This window comes from Lentinula edodes (assembly GCF_021015755.1).
Source record: "Lentinula edodes strain Le(Bin) 0899 ss11 chromosome Unknown C8R40scaffold_26, whole genome shotgun sequence".
In the NCBI taxonomy this organism is placed as follows: Eukaryota; Fungi; Basidiomycota; class Agaricomycetes; order Agaricales; family Omphalotaceae; genus Lentinula; species Lentinula edodes.
In genome coordinates this window covers 15,049-40,882 of record NW_025764332.1, presented here as the reverse complement: position 1 = coordinate 40,882, position 25,834 = coordinate 15,049, and the positions used below count along the sequence as shown (strand labels likewise).

Sequence of the window (25,834 nt, the reverse complement as noted above, 5' to 3'; positions counted from 1 at the left end):
ATCGCTGGTTTTCGCACAAAATGGGGAAAGGAAAATCAAAAGGCCCCCTTTCAGAGTCATTCCTCCAACTACCAGCCCATTCTTCCACTATCCAGGTTATCGATACACATACACATCTGGCTTCAACATTCGAAATGTACTACTCAAAATACCGCATGGACTCGAAGTATCAAACCGTCTTTGACTTTATTAAGGGCATGTACGCTGGAAAACACATAGAAGCAGTGATAGACGTTTGGTGTGAGGCTCCAGTGCGTAAGCTTTGGAAAGAGTTCGCGGACTCTGCACTGCGCGAGGAAGATAGAAAAAGTAAATGGGGAGGCTTGGAATATTGGTTCGTGATGGGTCAGTGACTTGTGCTCTATGAATCAAAACGATCTGAAATTGATATAGGTGTACACCCGTAAGTATTCTATCTATGTACATATACCAAAGCCAAAGTGATTTATATTTACATCAGACACGAAGCTAAACTCTACAATGATGAGGTTGAAGCAGACATGTATGCTCTACCAGCCTCAGATCTCGTACATTTCTGATGACTACACAGATTGGAAGCGATGGAACATCCTAGATGTGTCGGGTGGGGTGAAATGGGCCTTGACTATCACTACGACAATTCTCCGCGGAACATTCAACAAGCGGTGTTTTCTCGTCAGTTGAAGCATGCCGTAAGACTCAATAAACCGCTCACAATACACACTCGAGAGGCGGATGCCGATACGGAGAGGATTCTTAAGGAACTCGTCCCGAAAGAACATCCGGTAGGCGTCTAGATATTTTCTTTGATGATAAAGCTAACCACAAGACCCTACGTTAGATACACATACACTGCTTCACCGACTCACCGGATTTTGGGCAACGACTGTTAGATTACTTTCCCAATCTCTGCATCGGTATAACTGGTGTGGTGACTTTTGCAACTAATCTCGATACGCCTGCTTTGATTCGACGCATGACTGCTCCCTCTGTATTGCCTCTGCGTATTCTTCTAGAGACGGACGCGCCTTACATGGTTCCTGCCAACATATACACATCATTACAGGATTTGCCCAATAGCAATGATCTCAAGGGAAGAAGGTTGCCACTTTCTCATAGCGCTATGATTCCATGGACGGCAGACTTCGTTGCCGGAATAGTAAACGAACATTGGGAAGGAGATGAAAACAAAGTAGACTCCGACTGGGTACTCAAAGTCGCACGCGACAATGCGCGGAAAGTTTATAGCGTGTAATAAATAAAAAACATGATGCACCATCTCGCATCTATTCACTGCCCACCTGCAATCGCTCTCCTCTTTCTTCCATAAAAAGCATGAAGATATGTATCCTGTGTCAGCCCCATAACCTTCTCGAACGCTTGAAGCTTCCGTTCCTATGGCATACTACTATGCGGTGTTTAAGTGGTAGATTGAGTAACATGTAACATGAGTGGTATCTTCGTTGAGTTGCTGATCGATAACTATCAACGTCTCAAAGTCTGGTCCACCATTTTTTGAATTCGCCACATCCCGATGTAGACTGAGATTGTGCTCACATCACCTACCAGCACACCCACTACTCCCAACATCCATCTCGGCGCAAATACTTTCCAGACCATTAGGTGGCGTCGAAGGATAGCAGCCGAAAGAGAAGTGGTCAACAAGATTGCGAGGAAGTACATGGTCAAGCAGAGACAGCAAAGTAAAATTGACGCTTGGATTTGGTCATTGGTTTGGAGTGTGTGAACAGTGGGTTGATCATTCTTCTCCGACTTTTTATCTTGTACGGAAGGCAGCACGAAAGATCTGGGCGATTTTAGCCAGACACCAGCTAGACCAGCGCCTACGCCGACAGTCCATAAAGGTCCAAATGAATTCAATATTGCTGTACCGGGAGACCAGGGGTAAGTCACGGTTGAGGAAAGAAGGAAAGCAGATTTCCACTGGATGGAGGATATAGTCGACTGATGACCTGTACGGAAGAATGCATGGAGGGCTAATAAAACCAAGGAGGCAATTTCTGTAAACTTAAGCTTGGTTGAACTATCGTGCTGTGGACCAGTTACCCCAAATTCGTCTCCTCCGGTCTGTAATATTTCCGAGAGTTTATTGGACTTGAAAGCGTCTTCTACTGCTTCAACGTCTCGTACTCCGTCGAGAACTTCCAAAATTGACATAAGTGCTACTGCTGAGAGGCCCAGTATGATCTGACCAGTGAGCTGCGTTGCTGCCCATACAACTGAAAATGTAATGGTCCAGAACAGCATATAGGGCGCACCGTACGCATTTGCGAAACCTAGAATAGTGACCTGACGTCCAGACTGTCTCTCGGATGCTTCTTCGGCTAGGACGGAGATACACAGAGGATAATTCCACCAAAGAGCTCCGCCTACAATAGTTGGCCAACCGAAAGCCGCTCGTGCTAAAAAGGTCCTACAGAATCTTAAAGCGGTACCCCACTCGCTCTCATCTACCACTCCAGCCGTTTCAACGTACTCAATCAACCAATATCCAGTACCGCATGACAAACTCGGAACCATCACCCAGCTGAACCATACGGTAGCTAGTCCCTGATCTGATTTCGATTGTCTCAAGAAAAGGCGCAAAGCAATCGGCAATGCTAGTGCAACAAGTGGGGCTCCGAAGAGCGCGAACAAAGGCGCGAAAGATGATGATGCAGATGGTGGGACTACTGCGGATGTGTAATCGTTGTCGAGGGTGGACAAAGTCGAAGAATAGAAGGTAACATGGCAATAAGGATGTTGTTCTTCACGACATATGGTACTGACGGCCATGAGCCTGACGCATACTGCTGTTAACCCAGCAAATCCTAGTATACGTCTGCGGAGGCGAGCGGTGGGAGCTCGGACACCAGTAAGGATATGTGGAATGAGTGAAGAGGGGAGGAGGAAGGCTACAATACGGTCTTCCCAGAACGTAAAGGAGTTTGAGAAGAATGCCGCAACATGCAAGACGAATGGTATGAACACAATCAAGTCTGACATCGAGACCACAGATAGAGCTTTCGGCACTGTATGATTTTTGGGGAGTGAATGCACAGCTATCATTATACATGATGTAAAGGGTGCCATGAAAAGTATACAATCCAAGGAATCTACACCTTTTCCTTGGATTTCGAGTGCAAGCGAAGCGAGGAAACCAATGGTGGCACCGCCAGCAAATCCACGAACAGCCTGCCACAAGCGGGCACTCAGCCAATCTTCCCAATTTGTCTCCGTAGGAGAGGAAGAAGCCACACGACGAATCCCTATGTAAACAACACAAGTTGATAGAAGGGATATTGAAAGTGATATCAAGCCAAGGATCATCAAATATGGGTTGAACTGCGCCCACATCGAACGACAGGATGACAGAGCGAGTCGGGTGTAGTTCCACATATCGACCAGGTTTTGACTCCCCAATTTCGGTATACGAGCATCCGTTTTGTGCCACGTAGATTCTAATCCTGGCCACGCGTCGTCCAACTCAGCGCCTGAGCTGGAGGAGCGGTAGGTATCGAGATAGGTGTGTACTTGCAGTGCATTCAACTGTAGAGCACGGGTTAAAAGATGACCATCCGGTTTTGTACCCCCTTCAAGCTTCGCACTTTTGTGAATTCCGCCCCAGCTCCATGACTCCCCGACTTGGCTGTCAGGGTTGCTACCGGTTTCCCTCCAGAAGAGCTCAGGTATCACACTACCTAGGTTGTTGAAAGGAATAGGTAAACCAAGAAGAAGTGAGATGGTCGGAACCAGATCAATCTGCTGTATATGACGATATGGAGATTCAGCATTGGGAAAGGTCGTAAACGGTACCAGCTCGGAAGGGATGCTTCCGATGTGATCATCGAACAGTTCTATGCCCTTGCTGTAGATCCAGACAGCGGCACTTGTCTCGAGTTCACCGTCACCTCCGTGGTCTCCAGAATGATCCATGCCGTGATCTCCGAGAACGATTAGAAGCGTGTCATCAGACAACAAGTCGACGACATGGCTGAGAGTAGCATTCATTTGTTGTAGTTTTGAACTCATGGATGGATGGAATGGGCCCACGCGGTGGCCAACATGGTCAACACCAAGAAAATGACCTATGATGAGGTCCGGAGCTTTGTTCGACTCGAGTAGAGGGAACAAGTGTGTGATGACCCCATTATCAACAGTATGCAAGTCCTCCACATTAAAGGAGTCGTACGGCCAAGTCATGTTAATGTTGAATGTGTCGGGGAAAACGGCCATCCAAGTATCGTCTCCCATGAATCCTATCTGATACAGGTCAGTATACTCAGTAAAGTGATACACGAATTAAATTACATACCTCTCCACCTTTCATTTTGGCCTGGGCAATGAAGGAATCTTCTTCAATTTCGCTGCCACCAAAATTACTTCCCAGATCAACAAATGTAGGAAGTGATCCCGTAGTGAGACCTTTGATCCTCTGGAGCGTTGTCGTAGGAGGGTCAGGATACGAGTTGAATATGAACGAGTTTCGCGGATGAGCATTAGTGAGAAGAGATGGAAGAGTTAAAATAGAGTGGTGATGGGCCGAGAATTCTGTGCTATTCGAGGAAGGGATAAATGGTGCCGGGGCAATAAAATCGAACCTCAGCGAATCAACGATGAGGATGACTGCTCGTTTGTGAGTAGCTGGCAGAGTGCAGGACCCATCTACACAAGAAGTAACATTGGTAAGAGCAAGTCTTGTTAGTAGAAATCCACTAGTAAATAGATATATGCCGGCAAGATGAACGAAAGTTATCCACAAAAGAAGGAAAAGACTTGGCGAGAGAAACCGATTGGAAGGCATAAAATCAAAAGTTATTTTACCGAGGTGTGACAGCGTAAACGCGTTCTGTCACGTTCCTTCGCGCGTCTACTATTCAGTCTACCCCACCATCGTCGTCAATGGGTATAAAAGGTCTTACTGGGCTCATCTCAGAACATGCACCACATGCAATCAAGGAGCATGAAATTAAAACCCTTTTTGGTCGAAAAGTCGCCATCGATGCCTCCATGTCGATATACCAATTTCTCATTGCAGTACGTCAACGCGACGGAGAAATGCTCATGAACGATGCTGGAGAAACAACAAGCCACTTGATGGGATTTTTTTACAGGACTATTCGTATTGTGGAGAATGGCATCAAACCTGCCTATGTATTCGATGGTAAACCCCCAGAATTAAAGAAGGGAGTGGTATGTGGTTTGACTTCCCATCCTTCGTGCCCATGTTGACGTTGCGTCAGCTTTCAAAACGTTTCGCCCGACGTGAAGAAGCCAAGGAAGAGGGAGCAGAAGCTAAAGAAGTTGGTACTGCGGAAGATGTCGACAGGTTTTCTCGGAGAACGGTCAAGGTCACGAAGCAACATAATGAAGAATGCATACGCTTACTGAAACTTATGGGCATCCCTGTGATTGTGGTACGCCTTTTGTAAAGCTCTGATATCTTGTATTCTCACATACTTCAGGCTCCGTCTGAAGCAGAAGCTCAATGTGCTGAATTAGCTCGGGGTGGAAAGGTATTCTACATACCTCCCGATGTGATACAATCCCATCCTCATCCTAAGTCTCAGGTCTATGCAGCCGGCTCAGAAGATATGGACACGCTTACTTTCAACGCACCCATCCTCTTCCGCCATCTCACTTTTTCCGAAGCCAAGAAACAGCCTATCAGCGAAATCAACCTCAGTGCGGCTTTGCAAGGCCTTGACATGAACATGAGCCAAGTACGCCCAATCCCTATATAAATGCTCTATGCTTATCCAAAATCCAGTTTGTCGATTTATGTATTCTGTTAGGGTGTGATTATCTCGAACCCATCAAAGGTGTTGGTCCAAAGTCCGCCCTTAAACTTATTCGCGAGCATAATGGACTGAGGGGCGTCGTCAAACATCTCCGAGCCAAGTAAGTCCACTGTCCCGTTAACGATGGGTCTTGTTGATGGGTGTATAGAACAGCGGAAAAAGAGAAAGCTGTGGCAGAAGCAGCGGAAGAGGAAGAGGCAGAGGAAGAAGACCCGGCTCCCACGTCTGATGTTGAACAACCTGATGGTTCTGACATCGAAGAAGCATCTTCTAGTAAACCAAAACCCAAAGCTAAGAAGAAGGGAGCAAAGGGGAAGGGCAAAGGTGGTGTGTCGATGCCAGAGGAGTGGCCATGGGAAGAGGCAAAGGAACTGTTCTTGAAACCAGATGTCACCCCTGCGGATGAATTAGATGTATGTTTACTGCAAGCTTGTGTTCAATGATGTTACTCATTAACGTCCCTCCATTAGCTTGACTGGAAGAATCCCGATGTCGATGGCTTGGTGCAGTTTTTAGTGACTGAGAAGGGTTTCAAGTACGTGCTACACTTTCTGCCATCACTGATATATGTAGATCATTCACCTTTGAACAGTGAAGAACGTGTGCGCAAGGGTGCAGAAAAACTTTCAAAATACCTGAATACCAAACAGCAAGGACGGTTGGATGGTTTCTTTACGGTTACAGCAAAGCCTAAGGAAATAGCTAAAGGGAAAGGAAAGGACGACAAGGGAAAGAAAGGTGCCAAAAGAAAGGTCAGATGCGTTGTTGCACTTTGATTACAAGTTGTAACTGACTCTGCTCCCACAGGGTGAAGATCAGGAACAGGGTGGAAGTAAAGGGAAGAAGAGCAAGACAAAAAAATGAGTGTATGGCTAAATACTCATTCACTTATAACGGCGCGTATTCATTCACATACATTTTCATTCCATTTTGTACTATATCTTTGTATCATATCTGAGAAGGTTGCTTTGAACTTTGAAGAGCCCTTCGAGTATAAGTACTCATGAATCAAAATCCGGATATGCCGAGTCAGGGCTCAGTTTGTTATGTTCCATGAAGGAGGGTTTCGTGTTCACGACTACTATTTTGAACAGTGGGTACAAATAAGGGGGCGCTATCAAGATTGAGACACAAGCTGTTCAGCGTCCTCGCGGCATGACCCCGCGCACGCTCTGACTACCGCTTCTCTTATGCCCATTTATGATTCTTGCAGAACGTTGACTTTTTCGACGATCATCGGAGCACATCGTCTTGCCGTTCCTTTGCTAAATCGGTATCGATACGACATATGTAGCATCACTACCTATCGCTACACGGAGTGAAATCGGATCTAAACTTGCGGAATGAAATCGGATGTGAAAAACAATGCTTACCATACAACTTTTTCGATGCGTATAAATGGTGCGAGGGGCAGACTGGAGACAGACTGAGGCGCATACGAGCTACCATGAAGTCTCAACGCATCGCTGTCGCAGGCGGAACTGGTAGGATCGGAAAGCATATTGTCGAGGGCCTTCTCGAAATCAAGCAACAGTATTCGCTAGAAATTATCGTCCTCTCTCGTTCACGATCTTCGGACATCTCCTATGCAGGAAATAATGCACCTATTGTCCCTGTCGACTACCAGGACCAGTCCTCGATGCGGAAAGTCCTGAATGATTTCCAGATTGACACTGTCATTTCTACCCTGTCTGGTACTACCCCCGACGCATTCATTACTTCACAGGAAAGTCTCCTTCGTGCCGCGTTATCAGTACCCACCATTCGTCGGTTCGCTCCTAGTGAATTCGCTGTCAATTCAGAGCAGGTACCTTCAATCAAACTCTACCAGATGAAATTACCAATCATACATTCACTTCGGCAAGTCAAGCAGGAGCGCACCGACTCCTTCGAATACAGCCTTTTTAGTTGTGGTGTATTCATGAATTACCTTGGGTATGGGAACACTAAACCAGAGGGGCACAAGGCCCACGGACATATGCCTCACTTTCCGTACATCTTCGATCTATCGAAACGTTCAGCAGACATTCCCGGGGATGGAGAAAAACAAATTGTCTACACGCGTGCAGAAGATGTAGGCAAATTTGTTGCTGCGGCGACTCAGCTTGAGGCTTGGGAGGAATACAGCGAAATGGCTGGGGACGTGTTAACCATGAATGAAGTCCTCCGATTGTGTGAGGATGTATGTGGTGAGTGGTCGCCAATTATCGTCGTCCTTGTTTCGTGCCAATCTGGCTGATATCCTCCGGCAGGTACGGGCAAGTTTAACGTAAAATACAATTCGCGGGAGGAAATTGCAGCGAGATTGAGTCCTTCTCCCGATAAAGTTATGCAGAACTTTTTCGCGGAGTTCTTACTCGCTATCATGGACGGAGATTGTGATGTCAAAAGGCCTATCAATTTGAACAACTTGGTGGACGTGAGGCCTATGGGAGTGCGAAAGTATCTCGAACAGTGGTGGGGGTGACTTTATTTTGTATACGAGGAGTGTTCTACATGCATGAAGTGTTGAACTATGTCGGTTTCTGGAAGCATAACACTGGAATGATTCTACTGAAGTTGTGGTACACTATTAAAAGGCAGTTGATGATCGATAATCGATGAGGCTTGAGATTTTTCTACTTTCGATGTAATATACGCAACGTCATTCGAAAGAGGATACAAATTTACAGCGGATAGTAAAACGGCGCGTGTGTTTGTTTGAATTCATCCATGTCCGACAAACTTTACCAACGACTGCTCCTGCTACCATATCCAGTATCACTCTGTTGCCCGAAACGCGATCCAGTACCGCGTCCGCCGCCTCTTCCACTACCGCCTCTACCACTGTTGTATCGACCTAGACGACCAGTCCATTGATAGTGGGCAACCAATTTGTGAGGACTTACCTTTGCCGCCACCCCCTCCAAGCATCGCCATTTCTTCCAACTCAGGCGGAACCACGGACTTCGCTTCCCTGAGGATGGAAATTAATTCCCGAGCGGATCTAGCATTTTCTGTAGTGAAATAGGTGAACGAAGTCCCCTTCTTCCCTGCTCGTCCTGTACGACCAACGCGATGTACATCTACAGGGAATGAACATGAACATTCTATGTGAAGGGAGAACATCAAACATACAATCTTCACAGTTGTTTGGGAAGTCATAGTTCTAGGATGAGGAATAAGGTTTCCTCGGAATACGAACTGATACGAATAGACTTGCAATGACGTAACCGACGTCCTTCACATCTGATGTTTTGAAGGCGATATGAAGGGATTTGAAAGCAAACATTGTAGAATTTGAGAAAAGGACAGCACAAAGGAGAAAGTCAATAACAGATAGCTTGATGAAAATCGGGGGCAAGCGCTCTGAACCCAAGTAGCCAAGACAACGATGCCAAAACGAGTCCCAAGATGCAAGGTTGAAACGAAACAGGACAGAGTAGCCTACACGACTTGAATCAAAGTAAGCTTGTAGAATCGAATCCGTTTTAACCAAATCCACGAGATAGACGCATGAGAGGTTAAGGGAAAGGATTCCAGTAAGCCTGAATTTTGAAAGCCGCATGTACACTGTCGCCCGTTTCGTCTTCAGATGCGCACCCTGAGATTTGAAGTGTGACAAAGAAGGCTTTGGCTGTGAGGAGTCAGACACAAAATGTAGGCAATTGTGCATCGGGTATAGACTCGAGCACTGATCGCTTGCTACGCTTGCGTTCCGAAAAGGAAAACGTACCGAGCCCACGGGATGCAACATCCGTGGCGATGAGAATTGGTGACCGACCAGCCTTGAATTCACCAAGAACCCAATCTCGCTCGCGCCTTCAGATAATCAGTAGTGGGACTCCTCGTTAACAGGCGGCGTCAGCTTACTGTTCTTTGTCGCCATGAATAGCGAGAGCAGGCCATCCGTCTTGACGAAGATACTTGGTGATTTCATCGGCCACACGTTTAGTGGCCACAAATATGAGAACCTTAGCATTTTCGGCGCTGATCTTCTCTAAATGGCTGATGAGTTTGTTGCGTTTCTCGAATTCACTGCAAACATCAATTATTTGCTCAATATTGTGATTTGCGGTAAGGTCCATGGATCCAACATTGCATTGAATCATATCGTGAAGAAAATCCTGTATGAACTCCCTTTAAACATGGGTTCATTAGGTAATAGGTCAAAAAAAAAGACTGACGCTCGCGAGCTTTTGAACATCCTTTGGCCATGTTGCACTGAACATCAATGTTTGTCTATCTGGTCTTATCTGCGAAACTGTATCCTCTTCAGTAAAAGAGAACGAGCATTTTGAAGAACATACCAATGCGCCGTATTTGAGGCTCGAAGCCCATGTCCAGCATGCGATCGGCTTCATCCATCACCAAGTAGGTGACCCGGCGAAGATTGGTTTTCCCAGTTTCCAGCATATCTATCAGACGGCCGGGGGTGGCAATGACTATCTCAACCCCTCTCTGAAGATCTCTGATTTGAGGACCTTTGGGAGCGCCACCATAGATAGCGGTATTGCGAATCCGAGAGTTGGAGCTAAAAAAAAGTGCGATCAATCTCCGTGTAGATAGATAGTGATCTTAGATAGTAGAGCTTACCCAAATTTGGTGCATTCTTGTTGAATTTGAACAGCCAATTCCCGAGTCGGTGCCAAAACTAGTGCGATGGGTCCGTCTCCAGGCGCAAGAAGCGGTTGACTGCAAGGCAAATCGATAAGCGTTATCTCTACTTGCAAGTCAACGTACGCATTGATGTGTAACATTGCAGGAAGGGCAAAAGAAATGGTCTTTCCGCTCCCAGTTTGAGCTATGGCGATGACATCACGGCCGCTGAGGGCCATAGGCCAAGCTTGACACTGAATGGGAGTTGGCTCCTTGAAGCCTTGAGCTCGGATGGATGCCATGAGGTATTCAGGAAATCCTGCTTCTGAGAAAGAGGTTACAGGCCTGGGAACATTGCGACCTTGTATCTGGCGAAGGACGTTCAGATTTGATCAAAGATCTTGGCTCAAGAACGACATGCCTTGATTTCCTTGGAACGACGAAACTCCTCGATTTCCCTTTCGCTACGTGCTGAAACTCGTTTGTCTTCAAGGTAAAAATTTTTCTCGAAATGTTCCAAGGTTGTGCGACTCCAATCTACAGAGTGAAGACCAGCACCCAAATTACTCATTTTGTCTGAGTCTCCCCAAGTACTGCTATAGCTGTGATGGCTATTGTAGGACTTGAATCCGAAGATGAGTAACAGAAATAGATAGACATGGTTACCATACCATTTTCGTATTCTAGCGCAGTGATGTAGTGTAGTGGTGGTGTGAGCTCAAGAATCAAGCGCCTATCAGTAACGAGAAGTGCCCACAGCCACACGGCCTAACCCGTCCACTTCCCGCTCACTTCCGTCAATAACCACGGACAGGATTCACTGAGGAATGTGGCAATCTGCGGCCAGAACGCGGACCAGTTCTGCATTTACCTCTTTCTTCTTCAACAACACTCAATGGGTGTCTCCCGCAATACACATTACACGAAATCCTCATTCCTACGGCCTTATAGCCCATCCGACTGCTGATCTTCCTCGTTCTGCCTTCAAACAAGCTGAAGCACTTACGCCTGCTCGGTTAACAAAAATTTACTGGCAATTGTCCAAATCCAGCTTGACTGTGCTTAATGTGCTTGCAGCCATGAGCGGGGTTGCACTTTCGCCTCTTCCAACAACTGTGCCAGTCTTACTGGCCACCGCTGTTGGAACGGCGCTATGTTCCGCTTCCGCGAACACACTAAACCAGGTACAAGAGGTTCCCTTCGATGCTCAGATGGCTCGGACGCGTATGAGACCAATTGTCCGCAGAGCAATCTCACCTCTGCATGCAACTGCTTTCGCTGCAGTTAGTGGTATTACCGGTCCAGTCATCTTGTGGACGATGACGAATCCAACAACGGCACTCATAGGTGCGGGTACCCTTGTTGTTTATGCTGGGCCGTATACGTGGATGAAGAGGAAGAGTATTGCCAATACCTGGCTCGGTGCCGTCGTCGGAGCTGCACCACCTGTTATGGGTTGGACTGCTTGTGGCGGTCAACTATTCCCCTCTTCCTCTTTCCCTGTCCACATCTTCCCGCCATCTTTCATGTCCGCTTTGCCAGAAACCGCGCTAGACCCTTCCCTAATTAACTCTTCCCTTGCACCACTTGCTTTGTTTGCGTTACTGTTCAGTTGGCAGTTTCCTCATTTCAACTCGTTATCTTACGTCGTTCGAGGCTCTTATGCTCAAGCAGGATGTCATATGCTTTCTGTCCTTGATCCTCAAAAAAACTCTCTCGTGTCTCTTCGACACGCTCTCATTCTCATCCCCACATGTTCGGTTCTTATCCCATTATCGGGACTAACAACTTGGTGGTTCGCGTTGAGCAGTCTATTACCGAACATAATTTTCTTGCGAGCCTCTTGGGTATTCTGGAAAAATGGCGGTGAAAAACAAGCTAGAACTCTTTTCCGACATAGTCTGTGGTACCTTCCCCTTATACTAGGAATGATGATGGCACACAAACAAGGTATCAATTGGTCGCAGTGGATCGGTTTAGGATCTGACGATCCAGAAAAACCGAAAGATGAAACGCATGTAGTAGCCACTACTCAATCTGAATAGATAGATGTTGGCTGATGTGGGTCGGAAAGGACTCAAATCCATGACCAATAATTTCTTGAATTTTAATGAGTGGATGAAGTTAGACGACGTAGTAAGGCAAATATATGATACAGCTCGATTAATCATGTCCATACTCGCTAATAGCTGCTACATTATAAAAGAAACACAAATATACAGCGATCATCTAGCAAAAACAATTCTGAGAGGGTAAACTGAAAGTAATGTATCACGAAAAAGTGGTATATGTAAAGTAGACTAAAGGGAATATAAATGAAGGAAGTTTGAAAGGGAAAGGATGTCGATTGCACGAGTTGCATATTAGATGAATAAAGAGTGAAATGTGCGTAGCATAGGGCACTTGAAATAGCACAACAAAGACAGTCCTCTGGTTATAGAGTTCAAAATCAGGTTCGTCGCCAAAAAAATCCAAAAAGAAAAGATAATTGCGCTGAGAATCCGCGTAGAAAGCATCATCAGGATAGAAGAAAGGTCTTCGTTGCAAGCGTCGTCAGTATATGAAATCAGCTGCAGGATGGAATGAAGTGCCTAATAATGGAAGAGAGGGTGAGACGTGGTCTTGAACGTTAGTCCAGGTATGCCGTCTAGCGCTCTGGAGACTTTGAGCAATGCTCACGTCATCAGAATACATGGAAGGGAATGTTTCTTGGGTGACTGTGTAGGGACGAGCTGTGGATAAGCGAGAAACGGGAGCCACAAGGGTCGCCCCAGCGCTCGATTGGTGATACGAGGATATGTCGGGGGTCGAGTACCTTCCAAAAAGACGAGGATATTGTTCCTCGCTGTATGCGGACGTCGACACTGGGGCATTCCGAAGCTGTGGGTTATATCCGTCGGAATTACAAGTAACTTGGTCCGAGTCAGCATTTATGCCAGTGTCTGGAGAAGCGTCGCTATAAGGCGACAAATGAGGGCGAAGCAAACCAGCCATGGGAGGAGCTGGAATTTCCAACGGTGATGGCAGAGAATCGTCCCCTTTGTACGGAGTAGAGAGGAGAGAAATATTTCGATGTGAGCGGTATAGCTTCAATCGCTGAACGAGGTGAGACAATTGTGGTGCTGAACCCAGTAAGCTATGACGAAGGACGTGGGTTGCTTGAGCGCCTTCAGTCCAGTCGTTACACTGTCGCCAGGAAAGCTTCATCCTGCCGTCTGGACGAGGTGCCATGCGATGCTCTAGATAGAAGTGTGGCGGTTCAGATACGGTAAATACAGCATGAGCAATGCCTGGACTAGTGTGATTAAATTCGGTCGCAATGATTCTGTCGAATGGTATCTCCATCTTGAATCCAGTTCCGCCGGATAATATAAACCAGGCGAGAGATTGTTTGGCCTCGCAGACATATGCCACTAGGTCGTGTTTACTAACAGTAGTAGCAATGCGTCTCCAAGTACCAATTGAGAGATCTGTACAGGGGATAAAGGTCACAGCTACAACTTATCGTCAGCCAGTTTCCCGAGCCAGCGTATATATGGATTTCTCACCCTCATCTTCATGGATAACATGGTGTAGGTCACCATCATATTTGAAGGAAGAAGTATCTGGAGATCTGGAAACGTTGCGGTCTTTGACTTTTCCGTCAAGCATTTTAGCTTTTGCTCGCCTACAATAAATCCCAACCAGTCGCCCAATCAGTGGACGAAAGTACAACAATAATAAGTCTTATCCCACCGATTCTGAAACCAGATTTGCGTTTGGCGCTCCTGCATACCTAGTAAATCGCTGATCTCCCGTCTACGAGCAGCTGTAGGGCTGCGATCGACAGCAAAATAGCGTTCTAAATGAATAAGCTGTTCTGGTGTGACTCTGGATCGTTTTCTCTTCTCCCTGGACCTACGGCTAGACGATCCTATAATGGCATCCCCATCGTTGTCGGCCTCAGTTGATTCTGATGCAGCCGAATCGGGGGAGGTTGCCAGAGGAGTGATGGGTGACCCGGTTGTCGCTGCGGAGATGGGGGTAGTAGAGTCGTCGTCTGGTGCATATACTGCATCGGGCTCAATTCGCAAGGATTCGCGTCTGGTTCGTGTAATAGGAGGCATCGACTGGCGTTTAATAGCTCAAATGTCGAAGCTTTATAAAGATTACAGCTATCAAACGCACCTTTTACGACTGTTTTTAAAAAGAAGCGCGCAAAAATATGTCTAGTTGCAAGGACAAAGTAGTAGCCGACAACTATTGACTGTTGCGGAAAGGGAAAAAGAATGTGCAGCAAGAAGTCGCGCGTCGAGAAGAGGATTTGCAGTGATGGGTGAAAAGGAAAGAGAGGAGTATACGGCCAGATCGGTATGTCATGAATTCGCAAACACGGGAAGAACGCAGGGTCTGAGTGGAGACCTTGCTAATCCCAAAAAACAGCGATCAGATCTAGGAACCACACGAGTGTTTTGGTGATGGGTGTTTGTTCCCGCAAGGGTTACGCAGAGTTCTGATGTTGTTCTTTCTCTTTTACTTCATCTCCATGTGGCGACTCTCATGGGAATGTTTTAGCACTTGTTAATCCTGTTTCTTTCTGGGTACAGATTCTCATGACATGTGGGACCAGTGTGGGACCAATGTGGGACTCTCACTAGCTCTCACCTATGTAAGTTCTGGGGGTTTTACGAAGGATGACTGAATACATTGCGGACATCATGGGATTAGCCCTACGGTTCCGCAATGGAAACTGCCCGTCGGGATTTTTTCTCTGCACGTCTTGATACCAATAGTTGCTATGGATGCTTGTTTAGGTTGCAGATAAAGCCTTCAGGCCTTCAGGACCCAGGTCCTCAACGGTTGCTAAGCAGCGTCAGAGGTTATCAGAAAGTCGGTCACACCTGGTCGCATTCGGTCGCGTCGACAAGAGAGGAGTCAGGAGACCTTGCCCCGGGCGCCGGGCGCGTTGAAGATAGAGCCTGATAGAGCCTAGAGGTGCTAAGTGGACTATACTAAAGGTGCAATAGGAGTTAGGGCGAATTCATTGACAGCAACCAGGATACAAGTACCTTGACCAATCTGAACCATTTGTAACCCAATGCACTTTCCAACTTCGGAAGAAAATATCCGAAGCGGAAGTAGACCACGGAGGTCTCCGACGCGTCAAGAAGACAAAGTTCAGGCCTTGAACAACGTGTACATATATCCACTGCAGCCGAGCTTTACGGTGCACACTAAGTAGTTCGAATTCCGCTTCACCGCTCGAGAGCTGCAGGATAAGCAAGATTACTTGTTTCCGATAATCGGATTAGAAAGGTTGAGAACTTCAGGAGGAATGTTCTCTGATGTCCTGGGTAGATATCTCAGTATATGGAGATGCAGAACACTTATCATCTATACTTACATAGATCAGCTTCGGGAAGCTGTAAGAAAGGAAGTTGTGTTTGTATTAATTTCGAGAGTAAACGTTCGCGTCTGGAAATATACCTAGGGAATACGGTGATAAGATATCAAGATTCAAAGGACATTAAAGGTGACAGGTGCATTCACTCTATTCAGTTTTCACGAGCCGTATTATATTACCATATCTGTAGTTCACTGCCTGAACCTCAACTTGAAGCCTCAAGGCTGCCTTGAGGGCCTCTCAAAGGAGCACAACACAAGTACTTCAGTCGTGATTTGCGTCCCAATCTGAGAATATAAATGGTCCGATACTTTGAACAACGAACAGAAAAACCTGTATTGCCTACGGTTGGATGTCGGTCCTCAAGAGCATTGAAATGCTACAAGAGCTGCTTGAGACGCGGGAATACCTAAGTACTCGTTTGACGCAACAGTTCTCGCAGAAACGAAGCCACCAATTAATCCATCTGAAGTTTCGTACGACTGACCGCCCCAAGTCAAGCCAGATGTGTCATCGGAATGCCTAAAACCATCGCATCAATTAGAGACGAAAGAAGATAGAACGATAATCCCTTACTGAATCTCCAACATCTTCGCCACGATGTTTTGGGTACCACATCTATCAGGAAAGTATATCTTCACTTTTGCAACGGGTCGCTGAGTACCGGCAGTTGCATCTGCTTGGAAATATGGGGTGTGGTTAATTAGAACCAATCTCTTCACTTGGGAATCATCATAAAATGAGTAGCCGGATATTTGAGGGTTGTCAATAGGGAGCTCGGATATCAGGGTGTTCCCATATCGTCCGATGGCCTCTGCAGCCACTATGCCGGCGTAATATTGAGGTTGGATATGTGGTGAGAGCGGTGCAGATAACGGGGATCCATCCAAAATCGAGCGGGTGAGCGTGAGCGGTTGAATCTGCAGTAATAGTGTAGAAAAGTAGTTGAAGCAATCGAAGGGATAGTCATCAAACCAATACATACCAAATTGTATTTGAAACCGATGCCATCATGGAAGTAGACTTGCTTGATCCCAAGTGTTGCACTTAAGAAAAGAAGATTCCATCCTTGAGTCGATTGAAAGCCACGTAAGTCTAAATAGGGTCTACCTGTATAACGCGTAATCTAATGCCCATATAGCAGCTCCAGCAGTGTTGCTTACTCCTGGGGCGCCCTACCAATTCAGTGTGTGAGTGTTTCCAAGTCGACTGATAAAAATTAGTCGTTTACATACATGGCAAGAGTAACTATTTGTTTCTCCAAGAATGTAGTCGAAGCCTTGATCGTTGGTAGCTTGGATGTCGGATGCATATTGTGAGAGGTTACCGCGAATATTAGCTTTGCTCATTAGGTCCGAAAGAACACCTTCAGATCCAGAACAAAACGTTCCCTGGTAATGATGTTCTGAAAATCTGAGGGGCACTTCGTAATTCTGCGTACGGGCACGAAAGGGCGTTGCTCACGCTTCTATGTATTGTCCTGCGAGAGAGTTCGAGATGCCTAAATTGAAGATCGCTTGCGGAGAAAATCCTTCGAGATTGGACGATGATCCTGACAGATTATGTCAGATGCGCAATTGTTGGTGTCTTTTGCTCTTCGACTCTCACCTGCAAAGGCGCCCGCCAGGAATCGAGTGGAAGTGTCGTTCAGTTTTATTTCTTGGAAAATTGCATCGGCAAAGTGGGTCCATCTATAAGAAGATGATTAGCGGTATGGAAGACCGGAGTTGAAATAGGATAAGACACACTCAGAGACATATTGAGTAACGTTGTAGTTCTTTGGCCTTAGTCCGTTGTTCATGTACAAATCTGTTGGGTTTAGGGTCGTCTGCTTGTGGATTGAGAGAAAGTATCTCTTCTTTACCCGGTTCATTTCCTATTTCCAAAAATTTCAAGGATATTCCGAGGTTAGATATTTCTGGTCCGGAGAACGCTTGCATAATAGAAGTGGCTTCGACGATAGCGGCTGTGAGGTTGTTTTGTCCAAAGTTGACACCCCAAATTACCTCAGTATCTAGATAAGAATGATAGCAAATAAACGTCTCTACGAGAAAGAGAGTTGCCCTTCATACCTGGCAAAAGATACTTGGCGGTAGTATAGTAACTATCTCCGACAGTGATATTGGTTGCTTCAGGATACGGAGTGGTCGGATTGGGAGCTGGGAAAATGTCTTCGGCGTACTAAAATTACTTGATTAACTGAAGGACTGGGAAATGGCCAGTTATTTATTTTACCTGGACACCGTGGTCGAAGTTGGTGTGGTCCTCGCTATTGGCACCAATTCTGATTCCGGGGGGCGAGCCAGAAAGGTTCTTCAGGTTTTCCATGGCATTGTAGAAGAACTGGTTGCTTGAAGTTGTACCAGACCAATCCGTCCATCGGTCCTGTTCAATTGAAAGGGAGACGAAGGAAGGGGATATCGTAACGGCGTTGTCTGCAGGGGGGAGAACAACGTTTACATCTGTGAGTGGGGAGTCGGCGGAGATGAGAGTCGCTGCATGGGAGAGTTCAGTAACAGCGGCAGCAAGAAACAGAATGGTTATACGAGAAGGGGACATGAAAGGCCTTGGAGAACCCATTCAAGCTTTCATACCCTACGGCTTTAGGGAGCATTGATCGAATTGAGTTCCGAGTTGTCGTTTAACAGTATTGCATGATTTAGAAGCAGCCTTCATTGCTATCACCACCCGATTACTGGAGATGATCAGTGGAACGAAATGGACACGAACAAAGTGCGAGGTAAAAATGTAGCTCTATGTAGCTCTATGTAGCTTGGATGTTCGAGTTCAAACTTTCAGGCCTGGAAGGGAAGAGCTGGGAAGAGGAACAATTTCATGAATCTGAGTCATGGCTTGGGTCAATTATTTGGAAGCATAATGTACACAATCGTCAAGTTCACCATCTAGAGAAGTTGACAGAATCTTGGCAAAATGATTTGGTAAACGAGCACATAGTCACATGTATCATCCACCTTTACCAGTAACCTTCAATCTCATGGCCGACGTCCGGGCACTTTTGAAAGCAAAACGACAAGAAGCTCGCATCACACATCCTCTTGCATTATATAGTCAATCGGGTCAGCTGAGATGTACAGCTTGTGGGACCATTGTCAAGCATGCCTCTGCATGGGAAGGACATTTAGGAAGCAAAGCTCATCGGACCAATGTAGCGCGACTAAAGGAGCAGGAAAGGGCTAAAGAAGAACAGAGGCTCAGAGAAGAGAGAGAGGAACAGGAAAGATTATCGAAAGGGAAACGGAAAGCAGAACAGGAAGATATAATTATGCAGGATGAAGAAACTACGTCAGATACTGCGATGAAGAAGCCACGGCTCAATGAAGGTCCCAATGGCTTCCCAGTTGACTTCTTTTCGGATCCTTCGCGTGCTATACCACTAGGCGGTGGTAGTTCTGATAATGAGGAAGAGGAAGACCAACCCGCATCGGCCGCCGAGGATGCACCGGTAGCAACAGCAAAGGCACCTTTGGATTTAGAATGGGAACGCTTTCAACGGGAGGTGGTTAACGCTCCCGATTTCAAAGAAACGTACGAGAACGCGACTATTTTTGCTGAGCCTGTACTGGCTCCCGAGGTGCCCGAAGGGTTTCCTGTCCCGGAAACGTTTTCCGAGCCCACGGAGCCGTCTAAAACAGAAGAAGAGGAAGCTAGACGGCAGAAGGAGTTGGATGAACGGGAACTGATAATGGACAGGCTGCTCGAAGAGGAAAGGGCGCAGGAGGAGGCAGATATGAAAGTAGTCGCCATGAAGAATAAGTTGGAGTTACTGAGGAAGAAGAGAGAGGCTGCAAAAGTTGCAAAGGTATCTTCATCTTCAGCATGACACTGGTCCGTATTGTTTCCCCAAACCTCAATCTGAATGACATTTGACGTTCCAAGTGCATAGTTCATAGTTCATAGCATACGGATACCCTAAATCTACGATACACACAAAAGTCATATCTTACCCAGATCCTACCACTTCATTGTTCCCCAAGCATTAAAAGCGACACCTCGCATGTTCCAAATTCCCTCTCTTGGCTGCACATTGCCAGCCTCATCCTTCGCTCTAGAGTGGAGCTCCCCAGAAGGTTCAGAGACCTGAATCTCGATTTCCCAAAGAGTCCAACTCCATCTACCTTCCTGATATGTGATTCTGGTAGGATGCCAAGTAACGCCACTGTCCGTCGAAATATCGATTGCAGCAATGTTTCCGCAATCTCCAGGCGTAGCATATCCCTTGACGTGTAGTCTCGATGGCGAAACTTTGAATATAGACCCAATCACAGAGTTCAATGGTAACGCGGTCATCGATGCAAATTTGGCCCAAACGGGACGCGCTTGGTCTTTTGTTTCAATCTGTTCAGACTCAGTTTTAACTATCGGTGATTAAAACAGAAGTTACGAATGGTCCAATCACCTCAGGCGGTAGAACTTTGTAATCGCGTTGCTGATAGTAATTGGGGGATTCTTCCGGAGAAATTATGATGGTGTCAAGCCATTTTACCCATCTTGCTCCTAAATAACCCGGAACGACAACGCGTAAAGGACCACCATGCTCTGCCGAGAGTGGTTCATCGTTCATCTGGGACCAGTGATGAAAGAATCAAATCTCAAGTGACAGCTGATACTCACCTCATATGCCAACAACACATCATCTTCCATTCTCAATGCTTTGGCTAGAGGTATAGAGGCCCCATAATACTTGTCGTCCTGGCATAAGGTAGCAAAAGAAGCGAAGCAAACGTGTGACTGATTGTCTACTTGGACGCCGACGTGGTTTAGAACATCCCGCAGACGAACGCCACCCCAGCTACAATTGGCAATTACTCCGCTGTTCCATCCAACACCATGGACGGGCTTGATTGCCCCCATTTCATTTCGTCTATTTCCTGCACACTGTCACAACAGGGTCTATGTGAGATCCACAGCTACATATTACTTGGGTAGAGAGTCACCTGAAGAGCCGCAACGACACGGGCTTTGGGAAAAGAAGATTTTAGTTGAGGGACCGACATCAAGATATCTTTTTCAACCGCGCTCTTGATAGCGATGCTATAACTGTCTTCGACGAATTCGCGCACAGGACCATGATTGCGACAATACACGAGCTCCTCCGGGGTGTATCTTTGTAACTAGTCAGTACAATAACATATGCGCTTAGGATAGCATAGCGTACGCGAATTCAACCAACGAAGCGGCAGGTGGTTCAGCATTGAAAGGCTGAGGAGCTTGAATAAATAGTTTGTCGGAGTGGGGAGGTTCCGTAGAAAAATCCATTCTAATATGTTTGTGGCGGTAGATGGTGGTAGTTGAAATTAAAGTCGAGGTCGGCATGAGGTATCACTGGTAGGCGGTTGTCGGAGCTTGTCGTCACGAGTTGATCGGTCCTCAGTCTCGCTGAAGGTACCTTTGGCTGCGGCAATAGTCGAAGAAGTACAACCAATCACAGATGGAATGATTCTACAGTTTGAAGCTGTCCAACAGCGAGAAAGACATAAGTCAAGAGAAAAATTGTATTGTTATTCCGCGAGTGACTTTGAGAGTTATCTATAGATTTTACAGGTCGTTTCTCGAGCGTAATATGGAGATGGGAATCAAGGCTCCAGAGATGCAGGGAAAGTACCGCTCTCGCGCTGCGCGTCCCACTTTTCAGTCTGAAAACAAACATTGGTAAGAAGTAATGTACAGGAACAATCGTTCTTACCCATCCATCTGAAACGTAAAGGATATTTTAGAACAGAAGAAAATGAATCAGCAAGATCATTATACGCACTAGGGCAAAGAGCCTTATATGCCTGGAGGAATTGCTGGCACGGAGCAAAATCCTCGCCCTTCGCTTTGACACATTTGAAGTAGTCAGTATAATTCTGGAAACTACGGTCCACGATGTCAAAAAGGGCCGAGCGCTGCGACTAGGTGGACTTTGACTTTACCAGTTTCTAGTTTGGTTCTGGTTGGGAAAACGGGCTGCAGAGGACTGAGACAAAGATGCATGAAAGTGTAGCATGGGTGCTCACCATCAAATGGCACCGTCTTCAGAACATATTTGCTACCCAGCGTGTTACCTTGTTATATCGTGCTCAGAGTGCTAATTGCTTACCTGCGAAGCTCAACGATATCAACCTCAGAGTCGGACATTGCTGCAGACTGGAAAAAGCTGGGAAAAAGTACCTGGAAAAGGTCGGAAGGTCGGACTCGGAAGACTTCGATTGCTTACAAAGCAGTGTCCAGCTTGATCTCGAATCAAATTCTCGATTCTCTATTATGGACGGACTGCTCGCTGAAGTCGCTGCAAAGCGCAAGGCTATCTCGGACGACCAACTAAACCCTAAGCCCTCAAAGTATATGCGGAGGGGAGAGCTTGAGCGTTTGCGCGAAGAGCAGGAAAGGAAAGAAAAGGCCGAGAAAGAAGCCGAAATCACAGCAGAGAAACAACGGAAAGAGGAATTAGTTCGAAAAGCAAGTAAAGTATATACTCTCTTGCTTCTCTTCGTCTTTGACCCATGTCCTAATCCTCGAATGGAGAACAGGCCCCTTCAAGGCCAGCTTCCTATTCTCCACATCCAGAAATACGCGAAGGAGCATCCCTAATACCAGAATCGTCGTTCAACATCTCGAATGAAGAGACTATACGCCGTCTTCGCTCAAAGGGTCAACCTATCAGGCTGTTTGCAGAGTCAGACAAGGACCGCAGACTACGACTTCGTGCGCTCGAGCTGATTGAAGAGAAGGGTCATGATAAACAAGCGGGACAGAATGATTTCAAAAAAGCCTTGGAAGACGTTGAGAGCGTTGAACGGGAGCTGAAGAACAAAAACAGTAAAGGGAAGAAGAAGGGCGAGGTAGAACTGGCAGGGGAAGGCGTCCTCGATTTGTCTCTTGTCAAAACAGACCCAGACAAGCTTTACCCCATCATTTACTATGCTTTAAAACGTGTGCTCAACGAATGGGGCGAGGCAATGGACGAAAGACCCGGTATGTATCACACTCTTGTTGGTATACGTAGTGTACATCCACTCAATTCTTTTGCATCTTCAGAGCACGTTAAACGTACCACTCAAGGAAAGCTCGCCGCAGCTACTCAAGTGCAATCGGCTGAGTATTTGAAGCCGTTGTTCAAAACGCTACGTTCACGGGTATGTACCTTGTTACACGTACGTTGCCGCTCCTAATCGTACTTCTTTCGTCAGTCCTTACCCCCTGACATGTTGGCTCGCATGTCTGAAATCGTTCATTACATGCAGAAACGACAGTATCAAAAAGCTAATGATTCCTATCTTCGACTGTCTATCGGAAATGCACCTTGGCCGATTGGAGTTACCATGGTTGGGTATGTATGTTCTTAGAGTCTTGATACCTGACCCTAATTGTACATTTATTCCAGGATTCACGAACGTTCAGCTCGAGAGAAAATTTCTTCAGATCAGGTTGCACACGTGCTCAACGACGAAGTTAGTCGGAAATATATCCAAAGTTTGAAGAGGTACGTTTGGTAGCCTTTTCACTTCGCACTTACCAACATATCTTGTAGATTGCTTACATTCTCTCAAACAAAGTATCCCCCAGAAGATGTTTCTCAACTGATGGGTTAAAATGCTGTAGTTATCCCCATTGTATTCTTAGCTTCAACGAGTAATCTGTTTGAACGCGTTCATCCTTTTCAGAAGTGATAGTATATAGAGCCGAGTATCAATCAATCAATATCTATCACATAATAGAAAGACAACTGCTAGTGATGTCAAAACGGTGGATGCGCAATTGCTGCGCTTGGCGGTCCAGTAGCCATCGGGGTCGAAGATACTTCTTTCACTGGAGAGCTGTTCGTCGCACCAGCACTTGTAGAGGGATTGGCACTAAGCATGAGTTGTCTGAGGACCTCAATGTAAAAATTGTAAGACACTCTTACCTGGTAGAAGGAGTGGATGTTGAAGGGTCAACATCAGGTGTTATTTTGAGAAAACCAGCTTGCACCAAAAAATCCCATACGCGACTTGTTTTGTTCACATCGACCTTGACAAGATCCCGCGCTTCACGCCTACGCAGCTTACCGCCACGACGTGCGTACTCTCGCACAAGGGTTTCCTTAATGACGAGATACGGTTTTGGAAGTATCCTAAGTTGGGAACAAAGTGTCTGTTCTCCTTGAGTAAGTAAATGCAGCGATGGGCTATTGGCCAGATTGAGGGGTGGTGCTAAAGGACAAAGGGTGAATTGGTGATTATAGGCTTGCAGGAATTAGCAAAACTTACGAGGTCGACGTACGACGGGTGCAGTTGTGTTGCCTACCAAGGGCGTGGCTTCTCTATCGTGACTCTTTCTACCATCATCACCATGTAAAGTAAGACTTGCTCGACGCTGGTCAGGGACAGAGGACTGGCGAATAGACTTTGCAAATGCCTCTCGGTTGTTGGCCTTGATTTGGGGCTAAGAACAGAAGGTAGGTCAGAACATAAATCACTTATAAAGTACATTGTTGCATTCTTACACGTCTGGTACAATCAATTTCGAATTTTTCAACGTCTCCAGCAGTCTGCAAGCCCAGGCGTCGCTGGTCTTGAAGTTCTTTGATCCTTTTCCTCAGCAAAGCCTCATCTATAACAAAGCATGAGTATCGACCATTGATCAACCGAATGTGTGACTTTTACACAAGATATCAGCAGTGAAAGCTTCATAGTCAGCAGCTGTCCCAAGTCGAGCAAACGGTCGAAATCGATGGATAATTTCCCTTTCTTCACGCGGTCGTTTCTTCTCGGAAGCTTGGATCTACAAGGTCATATTCAATCATGAGTGAGGAAGACTTCTGTAACGGGCCATACCTTTTTATATTCGAGCAGTCCGCGATCGTATATGATGGATTTGGACTCCAATCGTTTCTCAATGCGCTGGAAGTACATCTCCATTAATGTAAACTTGAACGCCAAGGAGTCTTCGGTTTCAATAGGCGGTGGTTGCGTTAATTCCTCGACATCTTCTTCATTCCCTTCTTCATTACCAGAATTTGAAGGAGCTGTTACTTCTTTCGGTACTAAAGGAGGCGAGGAATGATAACCATTCACGATGCCGTTTGAGAGACCTTTTCCTGCACTTTTTCCAGCGAATACACCTTTCTTCCCGGATGTTCCGCCGTTCCTTCTTTCATCTTCCCATCGTAGACGTGCCTTGACGTCTAGGTCGTTTTCATCCTCAGGGATTTGATCACCCCCATACTGCATGACCACACCGAACTCCAAGTCCTTGACTAGATCTTCTGCTTCATGGTCAATCTCGTGTTCAAATTCCAGCCGACCAGGGAAAAATCCAGTAATTTCGTGTATCCCAGGAAGAGATACTGGAGTAGGCTTCAATGGAGGCAAAGGTGCAGCGTTCATCTCTGTTATACGACGTCGTTTCCTATCTTGGAAATCTGCGGGGTCTATGTCAAATGTTCGATCCATCGGCTGTATTACGTCGAAACAGGATCGATATGACGACTCGAAGAAGAACTTACTGGTAATGGCCAGCTTTGTGAATTGATATAAACTTCGTTGTAGTGGGCAGCACATTCTTCCTTTGTATGAGTCCGAACGGTTTCAGCAATTTTCTTCCAGTTGCCGAAACCATGAGTGGCAATGCCTTTAACAAGCAAAAGCTCCCTGTGCCACGATGATGAGCGATTGTTGAATGTTAAACTGGGAATAACAGGATCTGGACATACTCGTCTGCGCCCCAGTCCTCAGAGAAGATAGGCTGTGAACTGATTTCCTAAGACACACTCTATAAGAACCGAGTTGACTCCTTTGTCGATTATACGCACGATGACCCGGTACGGATGTCCACGTTTATGACCTGCAAATTCTTTGCCTGCACAGAAACAGGTCGGGCATAAGTCTACACCATCTCCAGATTCGCAAACCGGGTCGGCACATTTGATACGGATAGCGTGTGTCAGATCGCTTGAGCAAGAATCACAATGGTATTCTCCGCCAGGTTCGTGAACTTTACCAAGAAGGAATGAGCGATGATTTGAGAAAGATTTGAAACCCGGCATACGAGCAATATCATCATGGTTGGTTTGATCGTGATTGGTTTGGGCCTTGCGTTGTGTCACGGTCAT

The 25,834-nt window shown here is 46.3% G+C and overlaps 13 protein-coding genes across 13 annotated transcripts; 6 read left to right on the top strand and 7 right to left on the bottom strand.

Moving 5' to 3' along the window:
* Positions 1-20: 20 nt before the first annotated feature.
* On the top strand, positions 21-1,234 carry C8R40DRAFT_1172518 (uncharacterized protein; the record flags this gene model as incomplete). The annotated part of the gene is made up of 5 exons (XM_046231869.1): positions 21-345; positions 394-403; positions 461-502; positions 551-764; positions 821-1,234. 5 exons carry the CDS (start codon positions 21-23, stop codon positions 1,232-1,234), a joined length of 1,005 nt encoding a protein of 334 aa, XP_046084420.1.
* Positions 1,235-1,464: 230 nt separating this feature from the next.
* C8R40DRAFT_1172517 (uncharacterized protein) lies at positions 1,465-4,783 on the bottom strand (the record flags this gene model as incomplete). Its single annotated transcript, XM_046231868.1, has 2 exons — positions 1,465-4,242; positions 4,295-4,783. 2 exons carry the CDS (start codon positions 4,781-4,783, stop codon positions 1,465-1,467), a joined length of 3,267 nt encoding a protein of 1,088 aa, XP_046084419.1.
* A 47-nt stretch (positions 4,784-4,830) lies between these two features.
* C8R40DRAFT_1113155 (PIN domain-like protein) lies at positions 4,831-6,817 on the top strand. The gene is made up of 9 exons (XM_046228450.1): positions 4,831-5,172; positions 5,223-5,396; positions 5,445-5,495; positions 5,550-5,702; positions 5,750-5,880; positions 5,929-6,193; positions 6,251-6,315; positions 6,373-6,532; positions 6,588-6,817. The coding sequence occupies exons 1-9, from the start codon at positions 4,882-4,884 to the stop codon at positions 6,642-6,644; spliced, it is 1,347 nt and encodes a 448-aa protein (XP_046084418.1). The 5' UTR covers positions 4,831-4,881; the 3' UTR covers positions 6,645-6,817.
* A 410-nt stretch (positions 6,818-7,227) lies between these two features.
* Positions 7,228-8,247, top strand: C8R40DRAFT_1049886 (uncharacterized protein; the record flags this gene model as incomplete). Its single annotated transcript, XM_046224594.1, has 2 exons — positions 7,228-7,966; positions 8,033-8,247. 2 exons carry the CDS (start codon positions 7,228-7,230, stop codon positions 8,245-8,247), a joined length of 954 nt encoding a protein of 317 aa, XP_046084417.1.
* Positions 8,248-8,598: 351 nt separating this feature from the next.
* On the bottom strand, positions 8,599-11,088 carry C8R40DRAFT_1113146 (P-loop containing nucleoside triphosphate hydrolase protein; the record flags this gene model as incomplete). The annotated part of the gene is made up of 11 exons (XM_046228449.1): positions 11,030-11,088; positions 10,780-10,980; positions 10,503-10,726; positions 10,356-10,454; positions 10,070-10,293; positions 9,947-10,023; positions 9,633-9,886; positions 9,496-9,581; positions 8,983-9,008; positions 8,898-8,928; positions 8,599-8,845 (listed from the first exon to the last, which is right to left on the bottom strand). Exons 1-11 carry the CDS (start codon positions 11,030-11,032, stop codon positions 8,601-8,603), a joined length of 1,470 nt encoding a protein of 489 aa, XP_046084416.1. The 5' UTR covers positions 11,033-11,088.
* Positions 11,089-11,185: 97 nt separating this feature from the next.
* C8R40DRAFT_1172513 (UbiA prenyltransferase family-domain-containing protein) lies at positions 11,186-12,403 on the top strand (the record flags this gene model as incomplete). The annotated part of the gene is made up of 1 exon (XM_046231867.1): positions 11,186-12,403. One exon carries the CDS (start codon positions 11,186-11,188, stop codon positions 12,401-12,403), a length of 1,218 nt encoding a protein of 405 aa, XP_046084415.1.
* A 508-nt stretch (positions 12,404-12,911) lies between these two features.
* C8R40DRAFT_1172512 (uncharacterized protein) lies at positions 12,912-14,464 on the bottom strand (the record flags this gene model as incomplete). The annotated part of the gene is made up of 3 exons (XM_046231866.1): positions 12,912-13,852; positions 13,907-14,025; positions 14,094-14,464. The coding sequence occupies 3 exons, from the start codon at positions 14,462-14,464 to the stop codon at positions 12,912-12,914; spliced, it is 1,431 nt and encodes a 476-aa protein (XP_046084414.1).
* A 1,639-nt stretch (positions 14,465-16,103) lies between these two features.
* C8R40DRAFT_1172511 (glycoside hydrolase superfamily) lies at positions 16,104-18,300 on the bottom strand (the record flags this gene model as incomplete). The annotated part of the gene is made up of 11 exons (XM_046231865.1): positions 16,104-16,263; positions 16,318-16,661; positions 16,727-16,787; positions 16,852-16,916; positions 16,977-17,154; positions 17,206-17,293; positions 17,350-17,432; positions 17,490-17,550; positions 17,606-17,755; positions 17,814-17,922; positions 17,977-18,300. The coding sequence occupies 11 exons, from the start codon at positions 18,298-18,300 to the stop codon at positions 16,104-16,106; spliced, it is 1,623 nt and encodes a 540-aa protein (XP_046084413.1).
* A 129-nt stretch (positions 18,301-18,429) lies between these two features.
* Positions 18,430-19,673, top strand: C8R40DRAFT_379535 (uncharacterized protein). Its single transcript, XM_046234875.1, has 2 exons — positions 18,430-19,587; positions 19,639-19,673. Exon 1 carries the CDS (start codon positions 18,701-18,703, stop codon positions 19,580-19,582), a length of 882 nt encoding a protein of 293 aa, XP_046084412.1. The 5' UTR covers positions 18,430-18,700; the 3' UTR covers positions 19,583-19,587; positions 19,639-19,673.
* A 40-nt stretch (positions 19,674-19,713) lies between these two features.
* Positions 19,714-21,018, bottom strand: C8R40DRAFT_1050111 (Oxidoreductase, molybdopterin-binding domain-containing protein; the record flags this gene model as incomplete). Its single annotated transcript, XM_046224606.1, has 5 exons — positions 19,714-20,097; positions 20,159-20,323; positions 20,374-20,637; positions 20,697-20,865; positions 20,918-21,018. The coding sequence occupies 5 exons, from the start codon at positions 21,016-21,018 to the stop codon at positions 19,714-19,716; spliced, it is 1,083 nt and encodes a 360-aa protein (XP_046084411.1).
* Positions 21,019-21,335: 317 nt separating this feature from the next.
* On the bottom strand, positions 21,336-21,798 carry C8R40DRAFT_1050056 (cytochrome c oxidase subunit VIb; the record flags this gene model as incomplete). Its single annotated transcript, XM_046224603.1, has 5 exons — positions 21,336-21,395; positions 21,446-21,453; positions 21,515-21,615; positions 21,675-21,708; positions 21,759-21,798. Coding segments are annotated over 5 exons (243 nt in total), but the record flags the coding sequence as incomplete, so codon positions are not given.
* Positions 21,799-22,005: 207 nt separating this feature from the next.
* On the top strand, positions 22,006-23,333 carry C8R40DRAFT_1050101 (Prp18 domain-containing protein; the record flags this gene model as incomplete). Its single annotated transcript, XM_046224605.1, has 6 exons — positions 22,006-22,209; positions 22,272-22,716; positions 22,780-22,877; positions 22,932-23,071; positions 23,126-23,224; positions 23,273-23,333. The coding sequence occupies 6 exons, from the start codon at positions 22,006-22,008 to the stop codon at positions 23,331-23,333; spliced, it is 1,047 nt and encodes a 348-aa protein (XP_046084409.1).
* Positions 23,334-23,643: 310 nt separating this feature from the next.
* C8R40DRAFT_1161603 (uncharacterized protein) lies at positions 23,644-25,834 on the bottom strand (the record flags this gene model as incomplete). Its single annotated transcript, XM_046230144.1, has 9 exons — positions 23,644-23,933; positions 23,991-24,096; positions 24,227-24,333; positions 24,387-24,504; positions 24,558-25,178; positions 25,229-25,373; positions 25,436-25,482; positions 25,535-25,716; positions 25,771-25,834. The coding sequence occupies 9 exons, from the start codon at positions 25,832-25,834 to the stop codon at positions 23,644-23,646; spliced, it is 1,680 nt and encodes a 559-aa protein (XP_046084408.1).

Bases quoted from the DNA above. Each gene is read 5' to 3' on its own strand.
- C8R40DRAFT_1113155 (XM_046228450.1), top strand. From the start codon at position 4,882: ATGGGTATAAAAGGTCTTACTGGGCTCATCTCAGAACATGCACCACAT. The intron at 5,881-5,928 runs GTAAGTCCACTG...ATGGGTGTATAG, and splicing joins GTCAAACATCTCCGAGCCAA to AACAGCGGAAAAAGAGAAAG. The intron at 6,316-6,372 runs GTACGTGCTACA...ACCTTTGAACAG, and splicing joins GTGACTGAGAAGGGTTTCAA to TGAAGAACGTGTGCGCAAGG.
- C8R40DRAFT_379535 (XM_046234875.1), top strand. From the start codon at position 18,701: ATGTATCATCCACCTTTACCAGTAACCTTCAATCTCATGGCCGACGTC.